The sequence below is a fragment of the Marmota flaviventris genome, chromosome 10 (assembly GCF_047511675.1).
Source record: "Marmota flaviventris isolate mMarFla1 chromosome 10, mMarFla1.hap1, whole genome shotgun sequence".
In the NCBI taxonomy this organism is placed as follows: domain Eukaryota; kingdom Metazoa; phylum Chordata; class Mammalia; order Rodentia; family Sciuridae; genus Marmota; species Marmota flaviventris.
Window position 1 is genome coordinate 972,314 of NC_092507.1, and position 26,294 is coordinate 998,607.

The 26,294-nt window shown below is 60.8% G+C and overlaps 1 protein-coding gene across 1 annotated transcript in view; it reads left to right on the top strand.

Annotated features, from left to right (window-relative positions):
* Positions 1 to 2,240: 2,240 nt before the first annotated feature.
* Ski (SKI proto-oncogene) overlaps positions 2,241 to 26,294 on the top strand; it is a 54,826-nt gene continuing 30,772 nt past the window's right edge. Inside the window, exon 1 of the mRNA XM_027947574.2 lies at positions 2,241 to 3,239. Within this exon, the coding sequence (XP_027803375.2) occupies positions 2,271 to 3,239 (969 nt within the window). The 5' untranslated portion in view covers positions 2,241 to 2,270. The remainder of the gene's footprint in view (positions 3,240 to 26,294) is intronic.

The following is a 26,294-nucleotide window of genomic DNA, read 5'->3' on the forward strand; positions in this document are numbered from 1 at the left end:
CAGGCTGAAATGAGTGTGGCTCTCATATCTCCATCCAGCTCTGAGAGCCTCTCTCCCCTATTCCCCAGAGCCCAGGCCAGCGGAGGGCCTGGTCATGTGGGAAAGGCACCACTGTCCAGTTGGAAGTCCTTTGGCCTCAGGTGAGCAGAGCCAGACCCATCCACCCCTCTGCTGCATGCAGCTTCTGTCTAGGGCCACCTGACAGCCTGTTCAGCTCCGCTCTCCCTCCTGGCCCTTTCTGGCTTGTCTCTCCTACAGCATAGCCACAGTGTGGAGGGAGGTCAAGTGCTGTCTCGTTCAAGTCGCAACCTGGGTGCCTGACTGATGCAGACAGAAGCAGAGTTCTTGACATGCAGGCTGCAGAGTGAGAGTCACATCAGCTGCTGGCTTGAGACACGCTGAGGCTGAGTTCCTGGGGTTGGACACTGGCTAGTGGGTGCCTCAGGGAGAGGCTGTGCTGGTGAGCACAGGGCTGGGCTCTCAGCACACAGAGCCAAGTCCCAAAGCCCCTTCCCTGAGAAGCAGGGAGATTCCTGCACTGGGATCAGGGTTCAGGTGCTGCTGCTGGCGGTGTGGTGGGAACCAGAGCCATGGGTGGTCCATGCTGCCTTCCAATCAAGGGGTGGGATGGGTCTTCCTGAATCTTGTTTTCTTCAGGTTAGGTCGTGGTGTCCCTGGGTGCTATGATCCTAGATCCTAGCAAGTGCGGCATTCCTTCCTGTGTTGGATTCCAGGTCCTGGTCCTATGTGGACGATGTGGGCATTTCCACGATGTGTGGAAATCCAGCATGTGCTTTGGGCATCCTCGTAGTGTAAGGACACCGGGGTAAGCTGCGTGGCCTCCCTCTCCAGTGGGAACCCTGTGGTGTACCCTGCAGTGTTTCGCGACTTCCCTTTCGGGTGGGGCCTCTGGAGCTTGTCCCGTGACGGGCCCCTTGAGTTGGGGGTCCTAGTGTATGGCGCACGGCCACCCGTTCCGCAGAAACCCCGGGACCTGCGGTGGCGGCTGCGGAGACCGGCCCCGGACCGCCCCTCAGTTGGTCTGCGGTTGTGGCGGGGACCCTGTGGGTTTCTGGGCCTCGGGGCGGCGGCGGGACGGGCGTCTACCCAGCCGCGCAGGAAGCGGCCTCGGCCGGAAGGGGGGCCCCGGGCGCAGCCGCCACCAGAGGCCTCCGGTGGGCGGGGCCGGGGGGCCGAACGGGGCCGAACGGGGCCGAGCTCCGGGCGGGCGGGCCCGAGCGGAGCCGAGCGGAGCCGAGCGGAGCCGAGGTGCGGGTGGGCGGGGCCAAGCTCGGCCGAGTCCCGGCCGGGCGCAGCCGAGCGCGGCCGAGCAGAGCCGAGCCCGGGTGGGGGAGCGCGCGTTCCTGGAAGAGCCGGCCGGCAGTGGGTCGCATTCTTGGCCGGCGCTCGGGCCGAGGCGGACGCACGGCAACAAACAGCGCGGGGGCGGGGCGGCGCGGGGCGGGGCGCGGTGGCGCGGGGCGGGGCGGCGCGCGGCAGCGTGAGCTCAGCGCCGGGCGCTCAGTCCGAGCCGGAGCGAGCCGCCGGGAGGATGTGCGCCGAGCGCGCCGAGCCCCGCGCCGCCGCCGCGCTCTGAGGCCGCGGGCCAGAGGCGCCTCCGCCGCCCCGGGAGCCGCGCGCGCGGGCCGGCGGGCGGCCGGGAGCCGGCGGGCGGGCGGCCGGGGGCCGGCGCGGGCGCGACGCGGCCGGCCAGCGCCGCCGGGACGAGCCGGGCGGGCGCCGCGCGGTGGGAGGAGCGGGGCGGCGGCGGCGCGCCGCGCGAGGACGGCCCGGCGGGCCCCGCGCCCGCGCCCCCGCTCCTCCCGGGCCCCTCGGCCTCGGCCGCCGCGGCGATTCGCGCCTCGCGGCGCCGGCACCTGCCCGCGCGCCCCCCGCGAGCCCCGGGCCCGCGAGCGTTGGCGTTGGCGTTGGCGGCGCGCGCCGGGGCATGCCCCGCGCCTAGAGCCCGGGGGGCGCGCGGGGGGCGCGCGGGGGGCCCGGGCGGCGGCGGGCGCGGCGCGGGGCGCGTGGATGTGGCGCCGGGCCCGAGCGGCGGCGGGCTCCAGCGGCGGGACCCCTTCGCCCCGCCCGCCTTCGCCTTCGCGCCCCCGGGCGAGGCCGAGGCCGCGGCCGTGATCGGCCGGGAGCCGGCGGCGGGGGGCGGCCGGGGCCGGGGCCGCGGGCGCCGCCGGGGCGCGCGGGGCGGCGGCGGGGGCCGCGGGGGCCCGGGCGCGCGGGAGCGGGAGCGGCCCGTGGAACCCGAGCGCGCCATGGAGGCGGCGGCAGGCGGCCGCGGCGGCTTCCAGCCGCACCCGGGGCTGCAGAAGACGCTGGAGCAGTTCCACCTGAGCTCCATGAGCTCGCTTGGCGGTCCGGCCGCCTTCTCGGCGCGCTGGGCTCAGGAGGCCTACAAGAAGGAGAGCGCCAAGGAGGCGGGTGCGGCCTCTGTGCCTGCGCCGGTGCCCACAGCCGCCGAGCCGCCGCCCGTGCTGCACCTGCCCGCCATCCAGCCGCCGCCGCCCGTGTTGCCCGGGCCCTTTTTCATGCCGTCCGACCGCTCTACCGAGCGCTGCGAGACCGTGCTGGAGGGCGAAACCATCTCGTGCTTCGTGGTGGGTGGCGAGAAGCGCCTGTGCCTGCCGCAGATCCTCAACTCGGTGCTGCGCGACTTCTCGCTGCAGCAGATCAACTCGGTGTGCGACGAGCTGCACATCTACTGCTCGCGCTGCACAGCCGACCAGCTGGAGATCCTCAAAGTCATGGGCATCCTGCCCTTCTCCGCGCCCTCGTGCGGGCTCATCACCAAGACGGACGCCGAGCGCCTGTGCAACGCGCTGCTCTACGGCGGCGCCTATCCGCCGCCCTGCAAGAAGGAGCTGGCGGCCAGCCTGGCGCTGGGCCTGGAGCTCAGCGAGCGCAGCGTCCGCGTGTACCACGAGTGCTTCGGCAAGTGCAAGGGGCTGCTGGTGCCCGAGCTCTACAGCAGCCCCAGCGCGGCCTGCATCCAGTGCCTCGACTGCCGCCTCATGTACCCTCCGCACAAGTTCGTGGTGCACTCGCACAAGGCCCTGGAGAACCGGACCTGCCACTGGGGCTTCGACTCCGCCAACTGGCGGGCCTACATCCTGCTGAGCCAGGACTACACGGGCAAGGAGGAGCAGGCGCGCCTGGGCCGCTGCCTGGACGACGTAAAGGAGAAGTTCGACTACGGCAACAAGTACAAGCGGCGGGTGCCCCGGGTGAGTATTCCCGGCTCCCAAGCCTGGGAGGTGTGCTCTGGGGGGGGGGCTCTCCTGGGCTGGGACCCCGTCCTCCCAAGGCAGGAATGTGTGCTTGTGCCCTGTCTTGCCAGGCCACAGGGATTTGTTTTAAGGAAATTTGGGGAAAGAAACTGTCCACTCTTGTCTTGTGTCAGTGTCCCTCTATCTGTGGGGCCCCACCGTCTAGGAGGAAGACCCTCCTGCCTGGTGGGCTTGTCCTCAGGGGTAGCCTGAATGGAAGTCTCGGTGGCCAGGCCTGGCGAGTGTAAAGCCTCCCCCAAGCCCTCAACCTGGCCTGGATAGGTTGGGCCTTGGCCAGTCCATGAAGAGGCTCTGGGAAGTCCAATGGACTGAACCCCAGCTGTGGGCCTCAGGCTAGGGCCCCCATGGGCCCCCCATGGGGGCGTTCAGACAGGGTTGGGGTGAAGTCTCACACATTCACCCCAGAAGTCTCCCAGACCTGCAGAGGGGTGCCTGCCCTTCCGTCCCAGGCGAACACCCTGATTTGATTCCTAACTCCCCTGAAGTCTTGGGACACGGACCTAAGAAATGAAGCCAAGCGTTGGCTGCTGTGGCAGGCACTGAGACTTGGTGACTGCAGCCCTGTGCCCTGAGTCCCTGTGGTCGTGGGTCCTCAAGTGTCTCTGAAGCACATGGGCTGGTGTGCAGAGCTGCCCACCCAGGTCCTGTTGTTTGTGTTGTCTCTGGGCAGCTCCCGGCTACTAGATGGTGAGACCGAGTCCACAGGAACTTTCTGTAGCGCGCGTCCTGAGTATCTGTGACTCTTAAATATTCTGGCTTACTAAACGGCACACACAGACGCTGCATTGGCTCAGCTATTCTTGGGAGGCCTAATTAATTCAGCTATTGCATCAAACTTTTTTTTTCTAAATCTGTGAATAGATGCTGCAGCCCGGTTTTCTCTGGGCGCCCCTCCAGCAGAGTGTCAGAGTTGTGGGGGGAGGGGCCGTGAAGAGCGCTGCTAGAGCGCGTGTGCTGTGTGTTGTGTGTTCAGTAGCTGTCGCAGTGGTGGCTCTGACCTGGCGAGGCCAGCACCCAGGTGCAGCTGCCTGCAGCCCCAGCAGGCTGCTGGCCCTTCATTTCAGATGGGGAGTTGGCTGTGGAGTTCCCTGTGAGCAGGGTCTGTCTGTTTGGGGTGCCAGCTTGAGTGGCCCAAGGATGCCACGTGTGCCGGCTGCTGGGGTGGGCCCTGCTGGGGTGGAGCGGGCGACTGGCGAGGCCCCGCTGCTCGGCAGGCTTCACTGATTTCCAGAGTGGGAGTGAGCCAGGGAGCACCGAGGTCCCGCCTGAGCAGGGCGTGTCTGGTTTGTTTTTGTTGACTCTGGGTCATGTGTGTATTGGAGGTCTCTCTTTCTGGGCTTTGCAGACCAACAGGGCCCCTCTGTCCCAGCTGTTGCCTGGGGGTGGGCCGCAGGTCTTCCCCTTCTTTGCAGCCAGCCCTGGGGTTTTGATTCTGAGGGTCCTCGGGTGCAGAGAGGGCCAGTGCTGCTGAAAGGAAGGAGGATAGCACCCTGGGTCCTAGGGACAAGGCCTGGGTGGCTCCTCGGGTCATGGCGGATGGTTTGGAGCTTCTTTTCCCGCATGTTCTCCCTGGCAAGGCTCTGGCACTTTGTTTACTGATTTAAGAGAAATTCCTCAAAGTGAAGAGGAAGACCCTGGAGTGACTGGGGTTTCCTGGCTGGAGTGACAGCCCTGCCCCTGCTTAGGCAGCGGGGGCCTGGGCCTGGGCGGCTCCTGCATGCTTTCCTGATGAGGGAGGAGGGTGGGAGGGCCGGCTCCCCTCGTGGGACACTCCCTGTCTGTGTGCCCCCCTCTGCCTTCAGCCCAGAGTGTCCTCGGCTCTGTGACCTGCAGTTGGGGGTCCTCCTGTACCGGCCACTCCATATCCCCCCAACAGCCATGTGGTGGTTGTCTGTGACAGTTATGTGCCATGTGGAAATGGGGTCAGTCTAGGGGGTGTGGACCTGAGCTTGACCAGGTCCATGCACTGCCCTCTTTGCCGGCTCCTCCCACTCTCCTCTGGGAAGCCTATTCATGGGATATGTTTTGATTTCTTCACTTCCTTTGTAGCTTATTTTAATATTTTTGATCTACTGAGGAGGAGGGCTGGAGGAACAAAGACCATACTGGAACTCTGCAGGGCCGCTGCTCCTGGCAGACCTGGGGCCTGCTGACAGGCGTGAGCTGAAATCCTTCCTGGTCTTGGTGGGAGGTGGGTGGGGCTCCCGTCCAGTGAGGCTGGCGAGGCCCCTGCCCCTGACGCCCTGACTGCCTCGGCTGCCCGCTTGGCCATGGCCTGGCTGAGCTGGTGCCAGGTTCGGTGGGGCTCCAGCTTTGAGCCCAACCTTCATGAAGGCAGATGTGCCGGGGACCTTGGCACGTTGTTGGGGCTGTGACAGTGTTTAGGGTTGGTGACCTTCTGTGGTGACAGGAACTGTCCACTCTTGTCTAGTGGTTGACCTGGGGCCTGCTGACAGCTTCCTGCTGGCATGGCTTAGAACACACAGGCTTCCTGGGTGCTCAGTGAGCCACTTGTAGGACTTTCACAACTGCTGTCCTTGGCGTGTGTCCTGCAGTGAGCCGAGCCTACCCAGCTGAGGAGCCTCTGGGGATTGTGCTCGTATTCCTCCTCTGTCCCTCTTGGCTGTGTGACCTTGAGCGAGTTGCTTAACCTTTCTGGTACACTTTTCGTAGAAGCGGGGGCTAATGCTTTCTGATCCTGGGTGTCGGGTGTTGCAGGACAGGTTGCTCTGCTGCGGGCACACAAGGTGGATGGATGGAGCCTCTCAGCCGTCCCCACCGGCTTCTGCCTGACAGAGCCCTCTTCCTCGCTCGGTCTTCCTATCAGCATAGATTGCTGTCTGTCTGAAAGGGAGACAGCCGGGGACAGTTCGCACTGCCACTTGGCTTGCTGCCTGGGATGAGGCTGCTGTCCTCAGGCCGTCATGCTGTAGCCCAGGGTTGCCCTCCCAGGCTGAGACCAGGGTACTGGGGTGCCTCCCCTGGGCTGGAGTGGGCTCTGCCCCTGCGTGTGCTGGAGGGGGCTGCCTTGCTCGACACTGTGGCTTGGACATTCTTATGGTGAGAAAGCTGGGTTCTTGGTCGCTGTACCTGTGTCCTTCAGAGCCAGCTTCCCGGGGGGACCCATAGGTCTAGTTGTCATCATTGGTGGTTGCTGTGGCCGACGTGCATTTAGGGGACTGCAGTGCGGATTGTCTGAATTCCTCAGGCTGGACGTTTTTGCCTGGGTGCCTTGATGCCCTCCCCTGGCCCCAGGTAGCCTTTCAGTCGATAACTGGCTAGCCGAGACCTGAGACTGCTGTGGGAAGGCTGGCCTCAGAGTGTGGGGACCCATCTGCCACCTGGGTCCGTGCTCCCTGCACAGCCTCTGCGGGTGGCCTGTGAGTGTGCTTCGGGTGCGGCTTTTCCTTGGGACTTGGGGTGTTTGGAAGGGGGGGGCATGCCTCTGTGCTAACCCTGAGGTTGGGCCCTGGCCTGGAGCCCCTGCAGGAGGAGGGGCCTGCATCTGGTCTGGTCTGGTCGCTGGCTGAGGCTCCAGAATGATGTCCAGCAGGGAGGGTCTTTCCAAAGGGAGGACAGTGGCTTGAGAGTGGGCTCCAGGCCCGGCCTTCCCGTGGGAGCCGTCCTGCAGCAGGGGAGGTGTGGGCCAGCATGACCCAGCCTGCCCACTCCCACGGCTGGGTTTCTTCTGAAGGCAGCAGAGCCATGCATTGTCCTCCAGGGGTATGTCCACCAGTTTCCAGGACCCCTCAGCCTCTGGGGCAGCAGGGTGGTGGAGTGCCCCTGTCTCCGTCCCCGGCTGTCCCTTTGGAGTCTCTGTTGGTCTGGGCTCCGGAGAGTAAGGTCATTGGCAGCGCCGCCGCGTCTAGCTTCCCCGCCTCCCTGCAGTCGGTTTGTGTAATGTCTGTCTGAAGTGTCGCGTAAGGGCAGACAGGATGTGGAGCTGAGGAAGTCTGGGTGAAGTGTGAGCCGCCCCGCCCGGAGCCGGGTGTGGGGCGCCCCAGCCCAGGTCTGAGCCGCACCGCTGCCCGCAGGGCTGGAGGCGGCGGTTCCGGGGCCCATGCCCTGGCTGTCTGGCAGGAGGTGTCCGGCCGCCGGACTCTGTGGCAATAATGTGTCTCTTTCTAAGGATTGCGAAAGTCTAGGGAGGTTTCTCCACTGGAAGAGTTGTGCAAGTTTCAACTGAAATGTTTTTAAAAAGTTTCTTTGTTTTGAGTCAAAATACGGAGGTTGGATTACTTCCGGGAGAGCTGAGAGAAGGAGCCCCCAGTTCTGGCTGGCAGCCCTCGGGGAAGGGGATAGGTGTGAGCAGATGGGGGCTGTGGGGTGGGTTCTCCTGGTGCCTTGGCCTCACCTGCAAGGTCAGGAGCTGGTTTTGATCCGCGTCTGTCCTGCAGCCCAATGTGGCCACTGACCCGCTCTGACTTCCTGATCTGTCCCCTACTCTGGACAGGTGCTGCGTCGGTGCAGCGAGCAGGGGCTCTGGGCGGTGGGCCCTGGGCACCCTGGGCACCCTGGGCCAGCGAGTGTCCCCAGTGTGCTTCCAGGGGCGAGGCAGGTGGGGCAGGGTCCCCCAGCTTCAGGCCCACCCATGCTTGCATCTTCTCCTCTAAACCAAGGGCCAGGCTTCAGGTGAATCCCAAGTGGGCTGTGGAGAAGGCAGCCTGCAGGCGGCCTCTGCGTCCCTGCGTTGCTCCGGCCTTTGCTGGAGGTTCCCGTTCTTTGGAGTCTTGTTTCTTTGGGCAGAAGCAGGTAAAAGGGCCTTGGCACCAGCCTGGGCGGCAGCTGGACTCTGTCTTGGCGTTGGCGCTTTTATCTCCTGTGACTTGACTTTCCCGGCTTCTGAAGACTTTTTAAAGAGTAGCTGCAGCGTCAGCGGGAAGTCAGGTGTGGCTGGCGGGTGTGCAGCCTAGCGGCCTCTGGGAGCTGTGGTGGCTACTGTCAGGTCAGGGCTGGGTGGGGGGTCGCAGCTGTGTCCTAGCTCTGGAGGGGAACACGTGGGGCTGTGCGGCTGCTTCGAGGGCTGGCAGCTCTGTGTTCACGGATGGAGAAGGAAGGTTGGCAGCCCTCAGGAGTGAGCAATGTCTTTCTGGGGTGTCCTTCTCTCACCCCTTCTGTGTTTGGAAGGAAGCGCTTCACTCAGGTTGTATGTAGGGACACGGCCAGGGGTCCCTGTCGGTGTGCTCGGAAAGGTCTGGAATGTTGCGCTTGGCTGGTGCCTGAGCACTGGTGTTCTTCCCAGCCTGCTCTCCCTGGCTGTGGCTTTCATGGAACTTCCGCTGGTCACTGTGAAAGCAGCAGCTGTTGGGAAGGTCTCCCTGGGACTCCCACTGTGCTGCTTGTTTCAGGCAGCACAGCGGCTGCCTGGTGGCCCCGGAAATCCTGGGTATAGGAGGCTGGTCCTGCTAGGGGACCCAGGGAGCGTCACCACTGTCCCCAGGATTTGCAAAGCTAGCCTCACACCAGGGCCTGAGGGAGGTGAGGGTGTCTCATGGAGCTGACCAGACACTGGTGTGGCCCATTCCCACCGTGATGCCCCAGGAGCCCGGTGGGTGGGGGTGGGGTGGTAACCACACTTGGCTGCCTGAGCCGTTCAGTGGGAAGTGGGAGTACTGGGGGAGTGCCCAGAGGTGTCCCACCCACGGCACAATGGCAGCTCACTGGCTGACCACACTGCCCCTTTCTGCAGTGTCCCTGGTGACGCCATGGTTCCTCAGAGTCATGTTGTTGGGGCCAAATGGGCGTCTGCTGAAGATCTCCTCTGCTGTGGGCTCTGTCTGTGCTCGGGGAGTCCAGTGCTGCTGCCAGGTGTCCTCTGATTACTGTGCTGTCGACGTCTGCGTGCTCAGAGCAGGACATGCTCCCCCTCCCTTCAGACCCCCTCAGCCGGGCTGGGCAGGCATGTGCACACAGGGACTGCGGGTCCAGCTGTTGGGACGGTGGGCTGCGCGGACCCCGTACCGGGAGTGACAGGAAGTGTCTGTTTACTGTGGATCGTGTCTTTCCTGTAAGCAGAGAAGTCTTACACCAATGGGTGTCCCGTGTTGGGGCACCCCTCCTTGAGGTACAGGCTGGCTGGGCACCTAGCTTGACTTCCAGGATGTGGGAGAGCATCTGGTACCTGGGACCCGTGGCCAGAGGCGGGCTGTGTGAGCCAGGGGCCACCGTGGCACCAAGACCCTGCTGTCCTCGGATCTGGGAGCAGTTCTGCTGCCCTGTGCGTTTGGGCCTCAGAGGCATCTCTGGCCAGGCGTGCTGTGCTGCAGTCACCTGGTGGTCTCTACCCAGGGCAGCTCCTGTGTTGTCAGGGGCCCAGGAGTGGGCATCCCTGGGCCCTTCCCTGCTGGCCCCAGGAGGTTTTGTGAGCACAATTGGGCCTCGCGCTCATTTGGAGAATACACACCCCTTGGCAGGTAATTTGTTCTTGTACTTCCTCCAGTGGCTTGTGGGCAGTGGGCAGGCCCCTGCGCTGGCTACAGCACCAAGCCCACCCACGCCTCTGGCCTTTCCAGTTACTGTGGTTCCCCAGGTGGCCAGGCTATGTCAGGCCTTTGTGCCCTGGAATGTGCTGCTGTCCTCTGCTGTCCAGGAGGTGGGTGGCCCTGCAGGATCTCCCTGGTGCAGAGTGGGCCAGTCTTGATGTCAGCGCCCTGTCTGTCCTCTCGGTGCCAGTGCTGCTTGGGTATCTAACGTGGCACTCTGGTCTCCTGGCTCAGCCGCGAGGCTCCCCTTTCGGGAAGCAGGAAGAGCCCAAGGCCCCCAAGTGAGGGGCTTATGCTGGTTATGGGAGAGAGCATAGGGCTGGACTTCGACCTGGCCTCTGTAGGAGCCGAGGAGGGGCTGTTGGGACTTGTGCTGCCAGCATGGCTGTGGGGTGTCCTGGGTGCTGCGGTGGGATGCACAGGCTCTCAGCTTGGTGCTCTCGGGAAGGGGCTTGGCTGGAAGGTGCCCAGACCCCGTGGCTGGTGTTATGCTTTTGAGGCCTCACGGGTGGCTCCCTAGTCCCAGTGTGGAATAGCAGGGCGTGGGGACCCTCCTTGTCCTGCCATGCTGTGCCCTCCCTGCCTCACCTGCTCCTACAACCTGTGTTGCCCAAACCATTAAAAATTTATACTCCCGAGTTGAATGATATGCAAATGTAGTCAATTAAGCGAGGGGATTTTAATTAGCAGTTTAAGTTCATGTGTGAAGTGCCTTGCCTTAATTACTTGACAGTTTTGTTGTAAATTTGCTAAGTTTTTTTTTGCAGAACTATCAAAACTGTGATTTTTTTTTTAACATCCTTGTATGCAGTAAGTGTCGCCCAGCTTGCCTGACCCTCTGGATTTCGCCTTGATTTATAAAACTCTTTAAACTGTGAAAATAAGGTAAACCCCGTGGGTCGCCTGGGTGCAGCGTGGAGGGTCAGGCTGTGTTCCCTGGTTTGCAGAGCGTGGCTGGCAGAGCTGCGGAGAGCAGGGAGCCTCTCTCGCAGCCTGTCTCTGGCTAGCTGATGGAGCCTGCACTGTCCACAGGGACACCTGGAAAGGACTCAGGAGGGTTTCCACCTGGCTGGGGTCCTAGAGCTGGGTGTGCTGTGGCCAGGGACCTGTGGGTTGCTGGAGTCCTTGATGCTTGCAGTCAGCTGTCCTTGCCGGTTTGTTCTCATGCCCCCATGGGCTCACAGGTGGGTTTATGAGAGGCCAGGGCTCCAGTTCTGAAGTTTCTTGCCTGACTGTGTGAGAGCCTTCAGGCCAAGCGCCTGCCAGGTGCCCTTCCCAACCGCTGGGCCTGGGCCCCACCTGTGTCCCTGGCTGGAGGCTGGGGTGGTGGGTGGTTGAGGCATGGGCTACCTGCTGGATTAGGATGTGTGTCCACTTCCCTGGGCTGCCCTCAAGGCCACCTATGGCAGGGTCTTGGGTTTTCAGCTCGACTTGCTTTCATTACAGTTGTGTTGCTTAGTGACTGGTGTGTCCTCAGGCAGGTTGTAAGCATCTCAGTGCGGCCACAGCCCTGAGCCCACAGCCCACAGCCCTCGAGTCCTGCAGGAGCAGGGCCCAGGCCTCCATGTTGGGTCTTTGCCAATCCCCTTTTCGCCTGTCTGTGGTGCTGTGATTGACACCAGGGCTTACGCACACAGGTGTGCACTGTACCACTAAGCCACGTCCACGACCCTGCTTTCTGTTTTCTTTTGTGGTCCTGGGGATTGAACCCAGGAACTCTTTACCATCGAGCTGCACCCCCAGCCCTTTTTATCTTGAGACAGTTTTGCCAAGACCCCCAGACTGGCCTTGAACTTGGCATCGTCCTGCCTCAGCCTCTCAAGTTGCTGGGATCACAGGTGTGGCGCCTGGCGGCCCTGTGCTTCTGCAGTGTCCTGTACGAGGACAGTTGGGACTTGTGCTGCCAGCATGGCCTGCTGCAGGGCAGGCCTGACCAGCCTTCCCACGGTCCTGCAGGCTGCTCCCAGGCTCCACCAGACAGGCCCGGAAGCTGCTGCCTGGGCAGCACTCCCGCCCGCTCAGTGGTTTAAGCCTGTGCATCGAGACATACCCCAGCATGGAGAGGCCCAGAGGAAGTGCTGGGCACAGGAGCTGCCGGCCGTGGGCCTGCAGGGTGTGCCTGTGTGGCTGCACCTGCCTCTAGAGTAAGTGGTTTGTTTCCTCATTTAATGAGCATTTTTCAAAAATTTTGTGATTTCTTTTGGTGATTTGATTGCCCCCTCCTCTGCACCAATGGGAGGAGGGTGGTGACCAGGAGGTATCACCATGCGTGGCCCCAGGTGGCTCTAATGTCACTCTGGTTGGCTCAGCTTCATCATGGGTAGCTTTGCTGTGTGCCTCTGGGGACAGGAACACAGAGTGCCCTGGAGTCTCAGTGTGTGTGCGTGTAGGAGCCGTGGGCTGTCCGCAGCAGGCCTGGCCAGGAGGTTCCGTCAGGCCCGCCTTCTGGAGAGCTGCCCTGTCTCCGTGCGCGTCTCCTGGCTGGTGTGCGGTGTGCGGTGTGCCCGAGGGGAGCGTCTGGCTGGCCTGCCGGCACAGCGCGCACCTGCACGTCCTTCACACACTTCAGTCACACAGGTGACCTTGGTTGTCGGCTGGTGTGTTCCCAGGTGGCAGGGCTGTTGCCTGGCATGTAGGAGGCCCTGGGTTCCGTCCTCAACACTGGAGAATAAAAAAGTCAGCCTCGTGCACATTTCTGAACAATTCCTTGGTAGACTCGCCCCCAAAAGGCAGGCCTTTTCAAGGCGCTGGGCGCCGTTGCCAGGACTCTGTGGAGCGGGTGCAGAGCTGCAGAGCTGCCCGCTTCTCTGCAGCCTTCATTTGTGTGGGGTGTGAGAGATTGCCTAGTTAATTCGCATTTTTTAAAAATTATTTTCTTGACTTTCACGTGGTGCTGAGGATCGAGCCCAGGGCCTTGCCCGTGCTAGGCGAGCGCTCCACCGCTGAGCCGCCACCCAGCCCCCGCCCCTTTTTTTTGCTTTTTAAATTGTTAGTTTCAGCAGGTTGGCCCCGTGTGTTTCTGTTTATCGTGGTGAACCATCCATGACACAGTCTCGTCACCGCTGTTTCTGAATGTGTGGTTCCGGGGTACCCGTGGCACTCGGGTTGCTGTGTGGCCATCGCCACCTTCCGGCTCAGCTGCGTCCTCTCTGCATGCTGTGCTGTCCCTGCCTGGCTCCTGTCCTGCCAGCCCTGGACGTGCAGTGCAGTCTGGGGGCCTGACCCTCTGGCGCCGGGCTTAGCTGGCTGAGGGTCGGGGTCGCACCTGCCAGCGCCCCTTCAGGACCGAGTGACGCTTCACATCATGGAGGTGCACGTTTCTGTCACCATTGCTGGGACCAGCGGCTGCTTGGGGTGCTTCTGCCCCTGGCTCTTGTCACCCTGCCGTGGATGTGGGAGCCTGAGCATCTGTTTGGGTCCTGTTTCCAGTCCTCTTGGGGTCAGAGTGGGATTGCTGGACCACGTGGCGGTTCTATTTTGAGCTTTTGAGGAACTGGCCTGCTGGTCCGCCAGGCGGTGTGGTGTTGCTTCCCGCCAGCCTGCGGGAGCGCCAGGGTCTGCACTGCCCCTGCGTTCCTGTCTGCTGACAGTGTCCACCTGGCGCGCAGAGGCATCTGGCGGTGGCTTTGATGGTTTCCCTGGTGACAAGTGGTGTCCAGCATCCTTTGGGCGGGCACCTGTTGGCATGCGAACATCCTCTCTATGGGAAGGTCTGTTGGGTTCTTCTGCCGTCTGAGCCAGTTCGTTGGGGTTTTGTTCAGGGCTTTGTGGATGTCAGGTGTGGTTCTCAGTGGGTTTGTGAGGTGTTGGGGTTTGGTTCAGGTGTAGTTGTTAGTGGGTTTGTGAGGGGTTGGGGTTTGGTTGAGGTGTAGTTGTTAGTGGGTTTGTGAGGGGTTGGGGTTTGGTTCAGGTGTAGTTGTTAGTGGGTTTGTGAGGTGTTGGGGTTTGGTTCAGGTGTAGTTGTTAGTGGGTTTGTGAGGGGTTGGGGTTTGGTTGAGGTGTAGTTGTTAGTGGGTTTGCGAGGGGTTGGGGTTTGGTTGAGGTGTAGTTGTTAGTGGGTTTGCGAGGTGTTGGTTTGGTTGAGGTGTAGTTGTTAGTGGGTTTGTGAGGTGTTGGGGTTTGGTTGAGGTGTAGTTGTTAGTGGGTTTGTGAGGTGTTGGGGTTTGGTTGAGGTGTAGTTGTTAGTGGGTTTGCGAGGTGTTGCTTTGGTTGAGGTGTAGTTGTTAGTGGGTTTGTGAGGTGTTGGGGTTTGGTTGAGGTGTAGTTGTTAGTGGGTTTGTGAGGTGTTGGGGTTTAGTTGAGGTGTAGTTGTTAGTGGGTTTGTGAGGTGTTGGGGTTTGGTTCAGGTGTAGTTGTTAGTGGGTTTGCGAGGTGTTGGGGTTTGGTTGAGGTGTAGTTGTTAGTGGGTTTGTGAGGTGTTGGATTTGGCTTAGGGTGGTTCTCAGCAGTTTTGTTCCATCGCTCTGGGCTGTATGTTGTTTTATAGGGCAGTAGCAGGGTGTCATGGCTTCTGTTGCTGGAGGGCCAGTTCTGGGTGTCTGCTGGCACCTTGGGAGGTGGCCGTCTCTGGGCCCTGTGAGCCTGGTTTCCCGGGGCTGTGACTGCAAGGGCTCTACCTCCTCAGAGCCGGCTGTGCCCGGCTGTGCCCGAGGAAGGGCTCCTGCCTGACTTGGCTGAGAGCAGTCTGCGAGGGCAAGGGCTGGGATGTGCCTCACGTGTGGAGGAAGTGGGCCAGGCCTGGGTGCTGCTCTCTGGAGCGCTGCGGTGTGCCTGGACGGCAGTGGCCACAGAGGTTGATGGCCCAGGGTCAGCTTGCTTGCTGTCTGAAGGCTCACCCCTCCCCTTTGTTGGGGGTGTGGTGCCTCTGGAAGCTCTGCTGGGGTGGGAGGTGTGCACCTGTGGAGGCCATGGCTGAGTGACGGCTGGCCTGGGAGGGGCTGCAGGAGGGATACAGGCCCACGGGAGCTGCTGATCCCTGCCAGCTCTTCCTTCTGGCTCTGAGTTCTTAAAAGCAAGCGATGGTCTCCCTGAAGGCCACGCTTCTTGCTAAGTCCACACTCCTCGTGACCCAGAGCAGGTCCCAGGAACTGTGTCTGCCAGGCAAAAGGGGCAGCCCTGCCCTGCTGCCGGGGGGTGTCCACCTCTGGCTCAACCTCCACTGCCCCCTCCCCTCAGCAGGAGAGAGCCCCAGGACTCCTGGACGCGAGGTCCTCCTCCTTCCTGGTTTCCTGAGGGAACTTGGGACACTTCCATCTGGCTTTGGGACTGAGCTGACCCTGGCTGTGGCTCTCCTGGCCATCTGCATCTGCCTGCTGTCCCTGAAGTGCCCTTTCCTAGGCCGCTCAGCCAAGGCCTGTTTTGTCCCAGCTGGGGCTGGTTTGGCGCTGTTGGTGGCAGGTGGCCTTGCTCCAGCATCTCATGGGGAGGTGAGTGTGAATGAGCCAGGCTTTGGGGGCCTTGGGGACCTTGTGGTGAGCACCCTTCCCTGGAGACCCCTGGCCTGCCCTGATGTCTCTCTGGATGGTTGGTCATGCCTCCAGGATCTGGAGGTGGCTTCTGGGGGACAGCAGTGACCATACTGTCTGTCCCTGTCCCTAGGGGTTGCTCTGACTGAGCTGATGACTCAGCCAGGCCAGCGGCCATTTCTGTGGGGTTTACACAAGCCCTCCCTGGCCTCCAGTGGCAGGCTCCTGACCAAGGGGCCGGCTCTGGGCTTCTGTCAGGCTTTGTCTTGGCTGTTGAATATTAATGAGGGGGGCTGGGGCGAGAGGGTGGCTCTTGAAAGGAGGGTCCTTGCTTTTTGTTTTGCAAATACCTCTGCCTGCTGGTGGGGGTGACTTCACTGGTTGGATTCAAAGGGCAGGCCTGTCCACTGAGCCTGGGTGGGCAGCCTTTGACCCCAGGTGGGAGGTGGCCCTCTGCTTGGTGTGAGGCCGAGGGGAGCCTGTAGCCTTCCCACCTGCGTGGGCTCAGCTCTTCCTTCCCTCGCCTTCCTTGTGCACACGGGGTCGTGCAGGTTTCAGTGCTTCGGGCCGAGTGAGTGGTGGTTTCCAGCTCAGAGGGACACCCCTCAGCGGCTGGAGGCCTGGGTTGCTGAGGCAGTGCTGGTGGGTCCTGGCTTGCGTCCTGCACTCTGGCTCTCGGCTGCCCTCTCTGCACAAGGCAGTGCTCGGAGCCTGAAGACTGTGCTGTGGTGCTGGGTGACGGAGGAGAGGCAGCTGGGCCCACTGCAGAGCAGCCCAGGAGCCACAGGTGGCCTGAGCCGAGCGCGGTGGCCGTAGCCATGGATCGGTGGTGGATGCCAGTAGGTGCTGTGAGAGCCCAGGGAGGCCCCGGGGCCAGCAGGTGAGCGTCTCCCTGCCGCAGACCTGCGCCCTTGCTGGGAGCTCTCGCTGGCAGAGTGCATCCCACAGGACCTTGCCCTGGGCCCTGTTGCTGTAGGCCTCATTCACCATGACGTGGGTGCTCTGGGGTGCAGGCCGGATTTGCATGGGTGTCGCTGCAGCGCTCACCAAGCTTGGGTGACCCAGCGCTGTTCAGAGCTGGCGAGGCATTCCCCGGTGTTAGGACGCGGGGTCTCCTCGGCACCTACCTGAGAGCGCCCTGCCGCACAGGTGTCCCCGCGGGGCAGGAGAGCAGGGCTTTTGGGAGACGAGCCCTGCGGCACCACAGCTGGCCCAGGTTTGCAGTGTGTGACCTGAGCTGCCACAGCAGGGGGCAGGGGGGTCTGGAGCTCGGTGGCGGCCACTTCTCTGCCTTCTCCTTAGCACTCGGCTCTAAAGCCTGCTGCTTTAGCCCAGGAACCTCTGCAGGGTGGCTTCCAGGCGAGGCGCTCATCGGCCCACACACTAGAGCCTCGGGACTGGGCGGCCACCCCCAGCGTGAGAGCCCTGAGGACTGCTGTGTGGAGGGGCAGCCGCGGCCCCGCCTCAAGTCTCCCTCCTTCCTGGTGGTCTTGTGGTTCTGAATGGCCGGGGGAGGGCAGGCCCCAGCTAGTGGGCCCCCAGGCCATTCTGCAGGTGTTCTGCAGACCGGGCGCAGAGATACCTTGAGTGACCGACTCGGGGGCTCCCCACCGCCACAGCCCGTCGCCCACTCCCTCAGGTGCCCGTCGTGTGGACTGGGCCTCCAGCCTAGGTGTGCCATGGCACCTGGAGAGGTGCCAGGGTCGGAGCTCTGCAGCCTGGGTGTGCTCCCTGGGGAGCCTTCCCTTGGGTTAATGAATAACCGTGGGGAGACTTTCGACCCTGCTGGTCCCATCCCTGTGAACTTTCTCCCACGGGTTGCAGGGCCCCCCTGACCCCGCCTGGCTTGGTGCTCTGTGCCCCTGGGAGAGTGTGCTCCCTCCTCCCCAACCTGCCTGTACTGATCGGGGACTGTTTCCTGGAGAGTCGCTGGCACAGCCCCTGATGCCGCTATGATGCCCAAGGTGCCCCTGGTTGGCATCCCCTGGTTTCAGTCCCTGCAGACCCTGTGGCTGTGGTGAGTGCTGGCTCACATCTGATCTGGGCGACTGTGCTTTAGGCTCATGAGGCCCATTCTGAGGTGGGCACTGTCCTCCCAGTGGGTGCCCGCCTCTGCGGGGTCGCTGTCCAGTGGCCGGTGTCCAGCAATTGAGGATCTGCCATGACCTTGCTGCTGTAGCGTTTGAGGTGCACAGATGTTTTCAGGCTGTGCACAGAGCAACTTCTGGAAAAGTGAGCAGCAGAGTGTTTTCCGCAGTGTCACCTTCCCGCCCTGCTGTCAGCCAAACCTCGCAGCCACCGCCCGCAGTGTGTTGCTTCCCTCCCGTGCCTCGTGCTGGTACTGCCTCGTGCCCAGCCATGGCGGTGCCCAGACACCGTGTGTGCTGGGCTCAGGCTCCTCCTTGCTTGGGCTCTGCCTGTCACGGGGCTGCCTTCGAGTCTCCAGGAGGCCTGCACGGGCCCGCCAGGTTTTTGGGTCGGTCTGTGTGTCCCGTTGCGGGTGAGGGTGTGAGTGGCCCTGTGGTGTGGATCTGAGGGTCTGAGTGGTCAGTCGGACGTGAGGGTCTGAGGATCTAATGGCCCAGGAAATGAGGGTCTAAGGGTCTCAGTGGCCCTGGGGGTGTAGATCTGAGAGGAAGGGCAGGCTGGGCAGGGCTCTCTTCCCTGAGGATTTAAAGGCGACTCTTTTTCCTCCAGTTTTAAAACCAACTTTACCCCATCTTAAAATTCCAAAAGGCTTGTAGGGTAAAGAGTCTAGTCTGCCCTCAGGTGCCCCAAGAGAGGTGAGGGAGAGGAGCGCAGTGGCTTCAGGAGAGGTGCATCCTCCACAGTGCCGGTTGCAGGTCCTCTGGATCCAGCAGGGTCGCAGGTACACTTGGCTCTGGCAGATGGGGACCCCGTGGGCCGCTGGTGGGTCAGCACCATCTTAGGGTCCTAGAGAGTCAGCGTGCCGTCTGCCTGCCAGGGCCTCTCGTGTCTCTGAGCTGATGACCGCCGAGCAACACCATGACATTAAGCAGAAGACAGATGGCTCAGTGCCGAGTGCTAAGGAGAAGGCAGAGAAGTGGCAGCCACCTGGTGTGGCCAGTGCACACTCAGGTGTTTCTGCAGAGGACCAGGCCCGTGTCCCCACAGCTGTGCGAGCCGAGCCGGGGTATGGGCTGTTCACTTGGGCCACACAGGCTGGCCTCCCTCTCCTGGAGGAGCCTGCTGGTCCTCCTGGGCTGCAGGAGACGGCTGACGGACTGGACTTGACTGGGCGGGTGCAGGTTGCAAGTTGGAGCAGACACTTGGTGCTGTGATCCATGAGGCACACCAGCTGCCCTGCGCCCCGCCCCGCACACAGTGTCCCCGACCTGAGTTCCAGAATACCTAGGCGTGGCCAGAGACCACTTTCTCCACCAGCATCTACATATCCAACAAGTGGGCGTCACAGGCGCTAGGAGGTGTGCAGGCGTGGGGGGCCTCGGGCACCCTTGGAGGGGTATGTGGAAGGTGTCTTCCAGGTTTGCGTGTTCTTTGTTTGCACTTTCTGTGGAGAGGGGACAGGTCCACGCTCCCGCCATCAGCAGTCCTGGAAGGCTGCTGGCCTCTGTCGGGGACCCTTGTTCTGGTTCCTGAGGCTCATCAGGAAGTGAGCCCCGAGCTGCACAGGCCAGCATTCGAGGAAGGGCGGAGCTGAGGGAGAAGCTGCCCCTGGAAGGTCAGGAGGGAACGGGCCGTGCTCCTGGTGTCCTGTCTGGCAGAGCCACATGTCTCTAGGACCCTTGTTGCCCCCTGTGGGATCTGTACACTGGAGGGGACGTCTCCGAGCCATCCTGAGATGCTCTGGCCTCAGGGACAGATGTGTCTGCAGAGGGCTGGGGCTTGTGGTCTATGAGTGTCACGGGCACCTCTGCAGGGGAGGGCGTGCCCCCCTGACGCCCACTTGTAGGAGCGCGCCTGCGGGGAGGGGGTGGCCTGGCGGCAGGGCTGTGGTGGTGTCTGGGGGTGTCTGAAGCCGGAAGTGTCTCTGGGAGCTCGGCTCTGAGTGGCTACTTGGCAGGATTTTTCCTGTTGTGCCCCAGAAGGGCCGTGATGATGGGGTCTGGGCAGCACTGCCCAGGAGGGGCTCGCCACGTGGGGGGTTGCTTGGCCAACTCCAGACAGTGGTTCTCAAGGTGGCCGTGCAGAGGGGGCTGCTCTAGGCTGGATGCACCACTTGGAGGTGGCCTGGTGTTGGTAGATGGATGGGCAGGAGCACGTGCCTCTGCCCTCCTCCCTGTGTGCTCCCGTGCCACAGGAGGCTTGGGGGCTTCCACCCAACTTTGGCCTCTGGGTTGTTATGACCTTGCTCTGGAGCAGCTCTGTGGTGACACTGCATCATTCCCAGAACCCAGCAGCCACAAAGGCCCAAGATCCTGTTTAGATATCTGCTCGGCTGCCTTTGCTCTCGGTGCCCTTGACACTCGCCTGGGCACATGGCCTGTGGCTCACTGCTGCCAGTTGTGCTGTGTGAGGGTGATCAACTTGGTTGCTCCCGCCACCTCAGGGCTAGGTGAAGGACATGGAGGGCGGGGCGATGGGGGGGCTCCTGTTGCAGTCCAGTCCCAGCTGGGCTGTTGGGGCTTTTGTTGGTAGGACAGCAAGGCCGTCAACATGTTCTAAAGTACATGGTGGTGGCCCCTGCTGTGTACCCGTGGGTCTTGGGGTCAGGTGAGCTTTGGGTCTCTGAGATGGAGATGCCGCGCACACAGCACCTCCCTCCTTTGAGCCTGTGCTGCATGGTGAGCAGGGGTGGTCTTCGGTGGTGCTGGCATGGTCTGGTCCCCCCATGCTCTACATCTTGACAGGCCTGGTGTCACGTCTGTTTGTGTCTGTCATACCTACCACTCGGGTTTCCAGTTTATGACTGAACATTGGTTACAGAATCCAAGGACGTGGCTTGGAGTCTGAATGCCAGAGTCAGGTGATAGTGTGAAGGTGTCCCTGTTCTCTCTACCACCATTTGGCCACTGACAGGCATGTGTGTTCTCTTGGCCCCACATTTCTGGGTGATGAGCACTGGGGTGCTTGACCCCAGCCACCTGTTCTTACCCTGATGCCACTGGGTCTGAAGCTCCAATGAATCTGGTCTTTTGTGATTATTGACTAGCGTCTTCTGATCTCATTTCCTATTGGTGCTGCTGTGTTCTGATATCATTTCCTGCTTGGAACACCACATTTTGATCTCATTTCCTGCCTGGGTCACTCTGGGTTCTGATCTCACTTTCTGTCTAGACTATTTGTTGACCTCATTTCCTATCTGGGACGCTATTCTGACCTTATTTCCTGTCTGGATCATTCTGTTCTCACATCATTTCTTATCAGGAAAATTCTGTTCTGATCTCACTTCCTATCTGGAACGCTGTTCTGACTTTACTTCCTTGTCTAGATTGTTCTGTCCTTCAGTTCCTTCCTGGGCTGCTCTGTCCGACCTCCGTTCCTGCCTGGACCACTGTCCTAAGCTCACTTCCTGCCTGCACCGCTGTGTCCTGACCTTACTTCCTGTCTGGACCTCAGTCCTGACCTCACTTCCTCTCTGGACCTCTGTCTTGACCTCACTTCCTTCCTGGATCACCAGTCTGACCTCACTTCCTGCCTGGACCTCTTTTCTGCCCTGCAGTGGTATGCTCTCATTTCCTCCTCACTTTGTGTGTCCCTGGTTTCCGTCGTCTCATCTTTTCCTGGCATTTGGTTTTCTCAGGATCTCTGGCTACTGTGTCCCACCCCAGTGCTCTCCCCTGCCTCTGGGCACAGTGCTGTGTGGTTCAGTGGCCTGTCCTCCTCCTGCGCACTACTGCTCCTGGGCCTGTCTTCTTCCTGGTGTGGGCTCCAGGGCGCCCTTCGGGGTCTGTTCCCGTCTATGAGTGAGCACAGCATGCCGTGTGAACGGGGCCTGGGCTCAGCGTTGGGGCCTGGCATGGTGGAGCGTTGACTCTGATGCCCTGGGTTGGCTGGGCCAGGGGGAGAATGTCTGCTCAACCTTCTAGCCTCTGTCTCCTGTGTCCCACAGAGTCCCTGCCTGAGCCCCCTGACTTGGGCCTCTGTCGCTCTGGAGCTCTGGGAACCTTGTCTTGGCCTGGTGTCGGTGGCGTCCCTGCAGTGTGTTGTCTTCTTGTCTGCAGTGGCCTCTGCTGCTCTTTCTCCCCGGGGAGCTGCGGTTGGACGTTGGTGCTCCTGCATGGTGCTGCTTTCCCTGCGTCTCGGCATTACTTCCTGGAGCTCTCTCGGCCCTGTTAACCAGCTTTTCGTTTCTGTGATTTCATTGCAGTTTCTAAGCGTCTTTCCCTTCATTTCTTTGTACAGGCTCCACCTGCCCGTTTGTCGGCGAGTTCCCCTCTCGCGGTTCTTCTGTCGGTCCCTCTGTGTGCGGTTGCCTGGTTGGCTTTGGTCCTCAGCTTTCCCAGGTCCGCAGTGCTTCACCCACTGGTCGAGGCTGCAGGGCAGGAGCTGCCAGGAGCGCCCCGGGGCCTCCGAGTGCACCCTGTGGTTCCTGTGGCTGCAGTGACTTAGCACCCTGAGTTCTGGTTGGGGTCCCCTGGCACCTCCTCCATGACTGCGCCAGAGCAGGCTCGTGGCAGGGTCTGAGTGGACGAGCCGTAGCGTGTGCTGGGCCTCTTGAAGCTGGCCTCTTCCTCTGCTGCTCATGAGCCCTTATATCTTTTGGCTGTTTCTCTGGATTTCACAAGTCTTGGAGGCAAGTGTTGGCATTTTAAACATCGAGGAAAGAAGGACATAGAAAGCTGCTGGGCGGGGAGTGGGCGCGGCCCTGGCCTTGGCCCAGGAGCCAGACCTCCAAGCTGCGCTGTGAGTGGGCCTCCCGTCCTTGGGCCTGACGTTCCTGGGTCTGTGGCGTACTCAGTCCATGATCTTTGGAGGAATGACTCAGATGCCCCAGTTCCAAGGTCCTGAGATTTGATCGCCCCTGAAGGACGGGTCAGTGATCATTCAGTTGAATGTGATGTGAATCAAGCATGGGAACTACAGCCTTTTAGAATTGTTTTGTGCAAAGGGTCGAAACTCGTCAGGAAATGAGAAGAAGCTGCAGGAGCCATTGATAGGCGTGTGTTATGGGGAGGCCGTTTCCTCCTCTTTTTTTTTAATATTGTTTAGTTGTTGATGGAGTTTTATTTATTTATTTGTATGTGGTGCTGAGAATCGAACCCAGTGCCTCACGCATGCCAGGCAAGTGCTCTACCCCTGAGCCCCACCAGCCCCTGTTCCTTCTCTTCCTGTTTTTGGGGATGAATGTTCTTGGTGGGTGAACTCAGTGTGGTGCTGGGCAGGTACTTCACAACTGTTCTGCGCCCAGCCCTGGACTTGTCTCTCAGCAGAACTGCCCCTGCTTGCTGCTGGTCAGCAGTATTGAGCTCGAGCCTTGGCCTCCTGGTCTTTGCTTGGGGGCCTGGATCTGTCCATGGCCCTGCCGGTTCTCTAGATCAGTGGTTCTAGCGTAAGCTTGGGAATAATGGGATGTCCTCTTAAATAATGTAGTCTGGGTCCAGCCCTAGAGTTTCAGATTCCTGGTTAGAGTGGGCCAAAGAGGTGCTTTTTAATTTTTTTTGTGTGTGTGTGCTGGGGATTGAACCCAGGGCCTTGTGCATGCAAGGCAAGTGCTGTATCAACTGAGCTATGTCCCCAGCCTCAGAGAGGTGCATTTCTAGCAAGGTTCCACGGTGGCTAGTGACCGTGGTCCTAGGAACCGCTGGCTTTCACCAGGCTGCTGGCCCAGGTCAGCGGCAGTGCTTGGTGCTTTGTAAATGGAGTGTTATAGGCACAGGGACGCGCCCACCCCTCCCTGCTGCTGGTGCTCCTTCTGGGCCAGCTGGAGTTGGGACCGCAGGGCCCACAGAACCACACGCAGCTGTGACACGGTCCTCCACAGCAGAGGCCGTCTGCAAGGCTGGAAAGGAACAGGGCTTGCTAGCGTGGGCCACGGCAGAGGGTAGCCTTGACCTGTGGGCCTTCAGAGCAGCTAAACAAGACCGTGCAGCCGCTCCGCCTGCCGTCCCTGCCACCGGGAGGCTGGTACCCCAGGCCAGCCTCGGCCACTCATCAAGACCCTGTCTCAAAATAAAGAACAAGAAGGGCTGGGGGGGGGTGGCTCAGTGGTAGAGCTCCCTGGGTTCCCTCTACAGTGCAAAACACAAGACAAAAAAAACTACAGGACAAACGGATCCTGGAACGTGAGGCCCCATTGGGATAGTTGCTGTGTAGAGTTTTTTTTGGTACCAGGGACTGAACCCAGGGATGTTCTACCCCTGACCCACATCCTCAGCCCCTTGTAATTTATTTTGAGACAGGGCCTTGCTGACTTACCGAGGCCAGCCTTGAACTTGCTATCCTCCTGCCCCAGCCTCCTGAGCCACTGGGATAGCAGGCTGTTCCACCTCTTACCTGCCACGGCCACAGCTGCTGTGGACGCTCATGCCCAGGGTCTGTGGGCTTGGGCAAGGTCCTGGCCTTGGGCCACTCCAGTGTGCAGTGGCAGGAGCGGTGCTGCCAGATTGCCCTCCTCCCGTTTCCCGTCCCCAGCTCCTGTCGCCTGGCGGTGGTTCTGACCTGGCCTCCCTGCTGACCAGTGGCGCTGAGCACTGTGGGTTCTGCGTGCGGTCCCGAGGGAGGAGCGTGTCGAGGCCCTCTGCTGGGCCTGGGCTGCCGTCCCCACCCAGCGCCCTTGCTGCCCTGGGTGGACCTGCTCTTGGGCTGTCCCCTCCGTCGGTGGCTTTCTCCTCAGTGGTGCCTTTTGAAACATGTGGTCTTCAAGTTCTCCTCTGGTCCAGTCTGTTCCTGGGTAGGTCTGTGGTCTCCCAGCTGAGAGGCCTTTCCCTATCTCGTGCCTGTCCTGTTTCCTCCTGGAACTTTTAATGCTTTGTGCCTCACACTGAGGAGGCCTTGGTCCACTGGGAGCTAGATGCTGTGCTGGACGAGGTGTGGACCTCGTGTGTTTTTTTTGTGTGTGTCTGGCCTTGGGTCGCCCCCTTGGGCTCTGAGGCGTCCCCCCCCCCCCCCCCCCCCCGTGGTCTGTGGTCCTGGTGGAGCTCATGTGCCCGTGGGCCGTGCCTGCTGGTGTCCCGAATTCCGAGGGTGAGCACCAGCTCCCTGGCCCTCTAGACTGCGATTCCCTGTGCGTTTTCGGATCAGTTTGTCGGCTTCTACGAGGAAGGATCTTGCCGAGTTCTGACGGGGACCACGTTGGTCTGCGAAGCAGTCTGGGAAGAGCTGATGCGCGACCTCCTTTCCTTGGGCTGCTTCCCATTTCTCTCTCCGTCGGGGCTCTTCACACCTTTGTCAGATGAATCCCCAGGTTTTCCCGCAGTGCTGGTGGCGGGAGCCAACCCAGCCTGTGCGCGAGCGAGGCAAGCCCTGCACCACTGAGCTGCACCCCAGCCCTTTTATTTTCTATTTTACTTCCTTAAGTCATGACACCAAGTCTCGGAATTCTTTTCTTTTTTCTTTTAGTTATAGGTGGACACAATACCTTTATTTTATTCATTCATTTGTTTTTTACATGGTGCTGAGCATCCAACCCAGCACCTTGCACGTGCTAGGCAAGTGCTCCACCACTGAGCTGCGAACCCACCTGTTTTTATTTTGAGACAGGGTCTCAAACTTGCAGTCCTCCTGCCTCAGCCTCCTGGGTTGCTGGGATGGCAGGTGTGACCATTGCACTCCACTGTCTGGGTTTTTCTTTTGTTTATGTAGATAATATTGTGGTTAAAGTCCACTCCTCTAGCTCACTTACTGGCACTAGAGCCTTCCCATAGATCTGCAGGACTGTGTGCAGGTGATGGGCGCTCCAGCCAGCTGCCTGTGTGTCCCCCAGTGCTGGCTGCTCTCTGCAGGACAGGAGGACTAAAGGGCAATCCTTGTTCCCTATCCTCCGCTGTGAAGTCCATGTGACCTGCTGGGTTTTGTGGATTCCTCTTTAGACCAGGAGGTTGGTAGAGTTCTATTCCTAGTTCATTTTTATCAGGTGCATATTGGGTTTTGTCAAATGATCGCTCTTCATTAATTATCGAGATTACGGACATGGTGAAAGTCCTTATTTTTTTGGTTCATTAACATGGCAAATTATATCGATTGGTGTTTTTAATGCCAAACCGACCTTTCATTCCTGGGATAACCCCAGCCCCAGCCGCTGAATCATGATGCATTATTCTTTTTGAGTATTGCTGACCATTATGAGCTCGGCTTTGTTGAGGAGGTTGAGTTGTTCTTGAGTTGTTTGCTGGTCTGTGGCTGTGTGTCCATGCGCCGCCTGGCTGGCTGTTGGCATTGCTGGCCTCCTGGAGGGAATGGAATATCCCCCTGCCAGGCCTGAGCAGCCACTGGGAGGGCGTCCTGCTGGGGAGGCCGCTGTGGCTGCCCCGTGGCGCTGGCCTCCCTCTGGTCTGGAGGCCCCGGTTCCGCCTGCCTTCCCGAGAACCAGCTTTCCACTTCATTGGAGTCGCTTTTCTGTTCTCTCGCTCGCTGGTGCAGTGATGTCTGCCTTTCTTTCTTTGCTTACTCTGGTGTGAGGTAGGCTTGGAGTTGAGTTTCCCCAGGGCAAGCGCAGTGCTCAGGGTGGTCTTGGTGTTGGTGGCTGTGTCATCCATGTGACCAAAACGCCTGAGGAAAGCAGCGTGAAGCCGCAGGAGAGTGGGGCAGGTCGTCGCTGGGCGGCGCCTCCTGGTGGAAGGGCATGTGGGGCCAGCTGCTCGCCTGGTGGCCGCAGGAGAGTGGGGCAGGAAGGGCCACAGAAAGAGATGCCCTTACTGCCCACGCCTGTGACCTGCGCCCCCAGCGGATCCCACCTGCTGTGGTTTCCACCGCCTTCCCGAAAGGCCGTCAGGTGACAGAGCTGCCCAGGGAAGAGTCCACAGGTGAGTGAGAGCCGGGGGCAGGCTGCAGGCCCCACCCTGCGCCGTCCTGTCTGCGGGCTGCCTTGCTCTCAGGCTGTGCTCCCACGTATTGCCCAGGTCCAGGGGCTTTTCCCAGAGACATTCTGTTGCTGGTCTCTGACTGAGTTCCTGGGTGTCAGG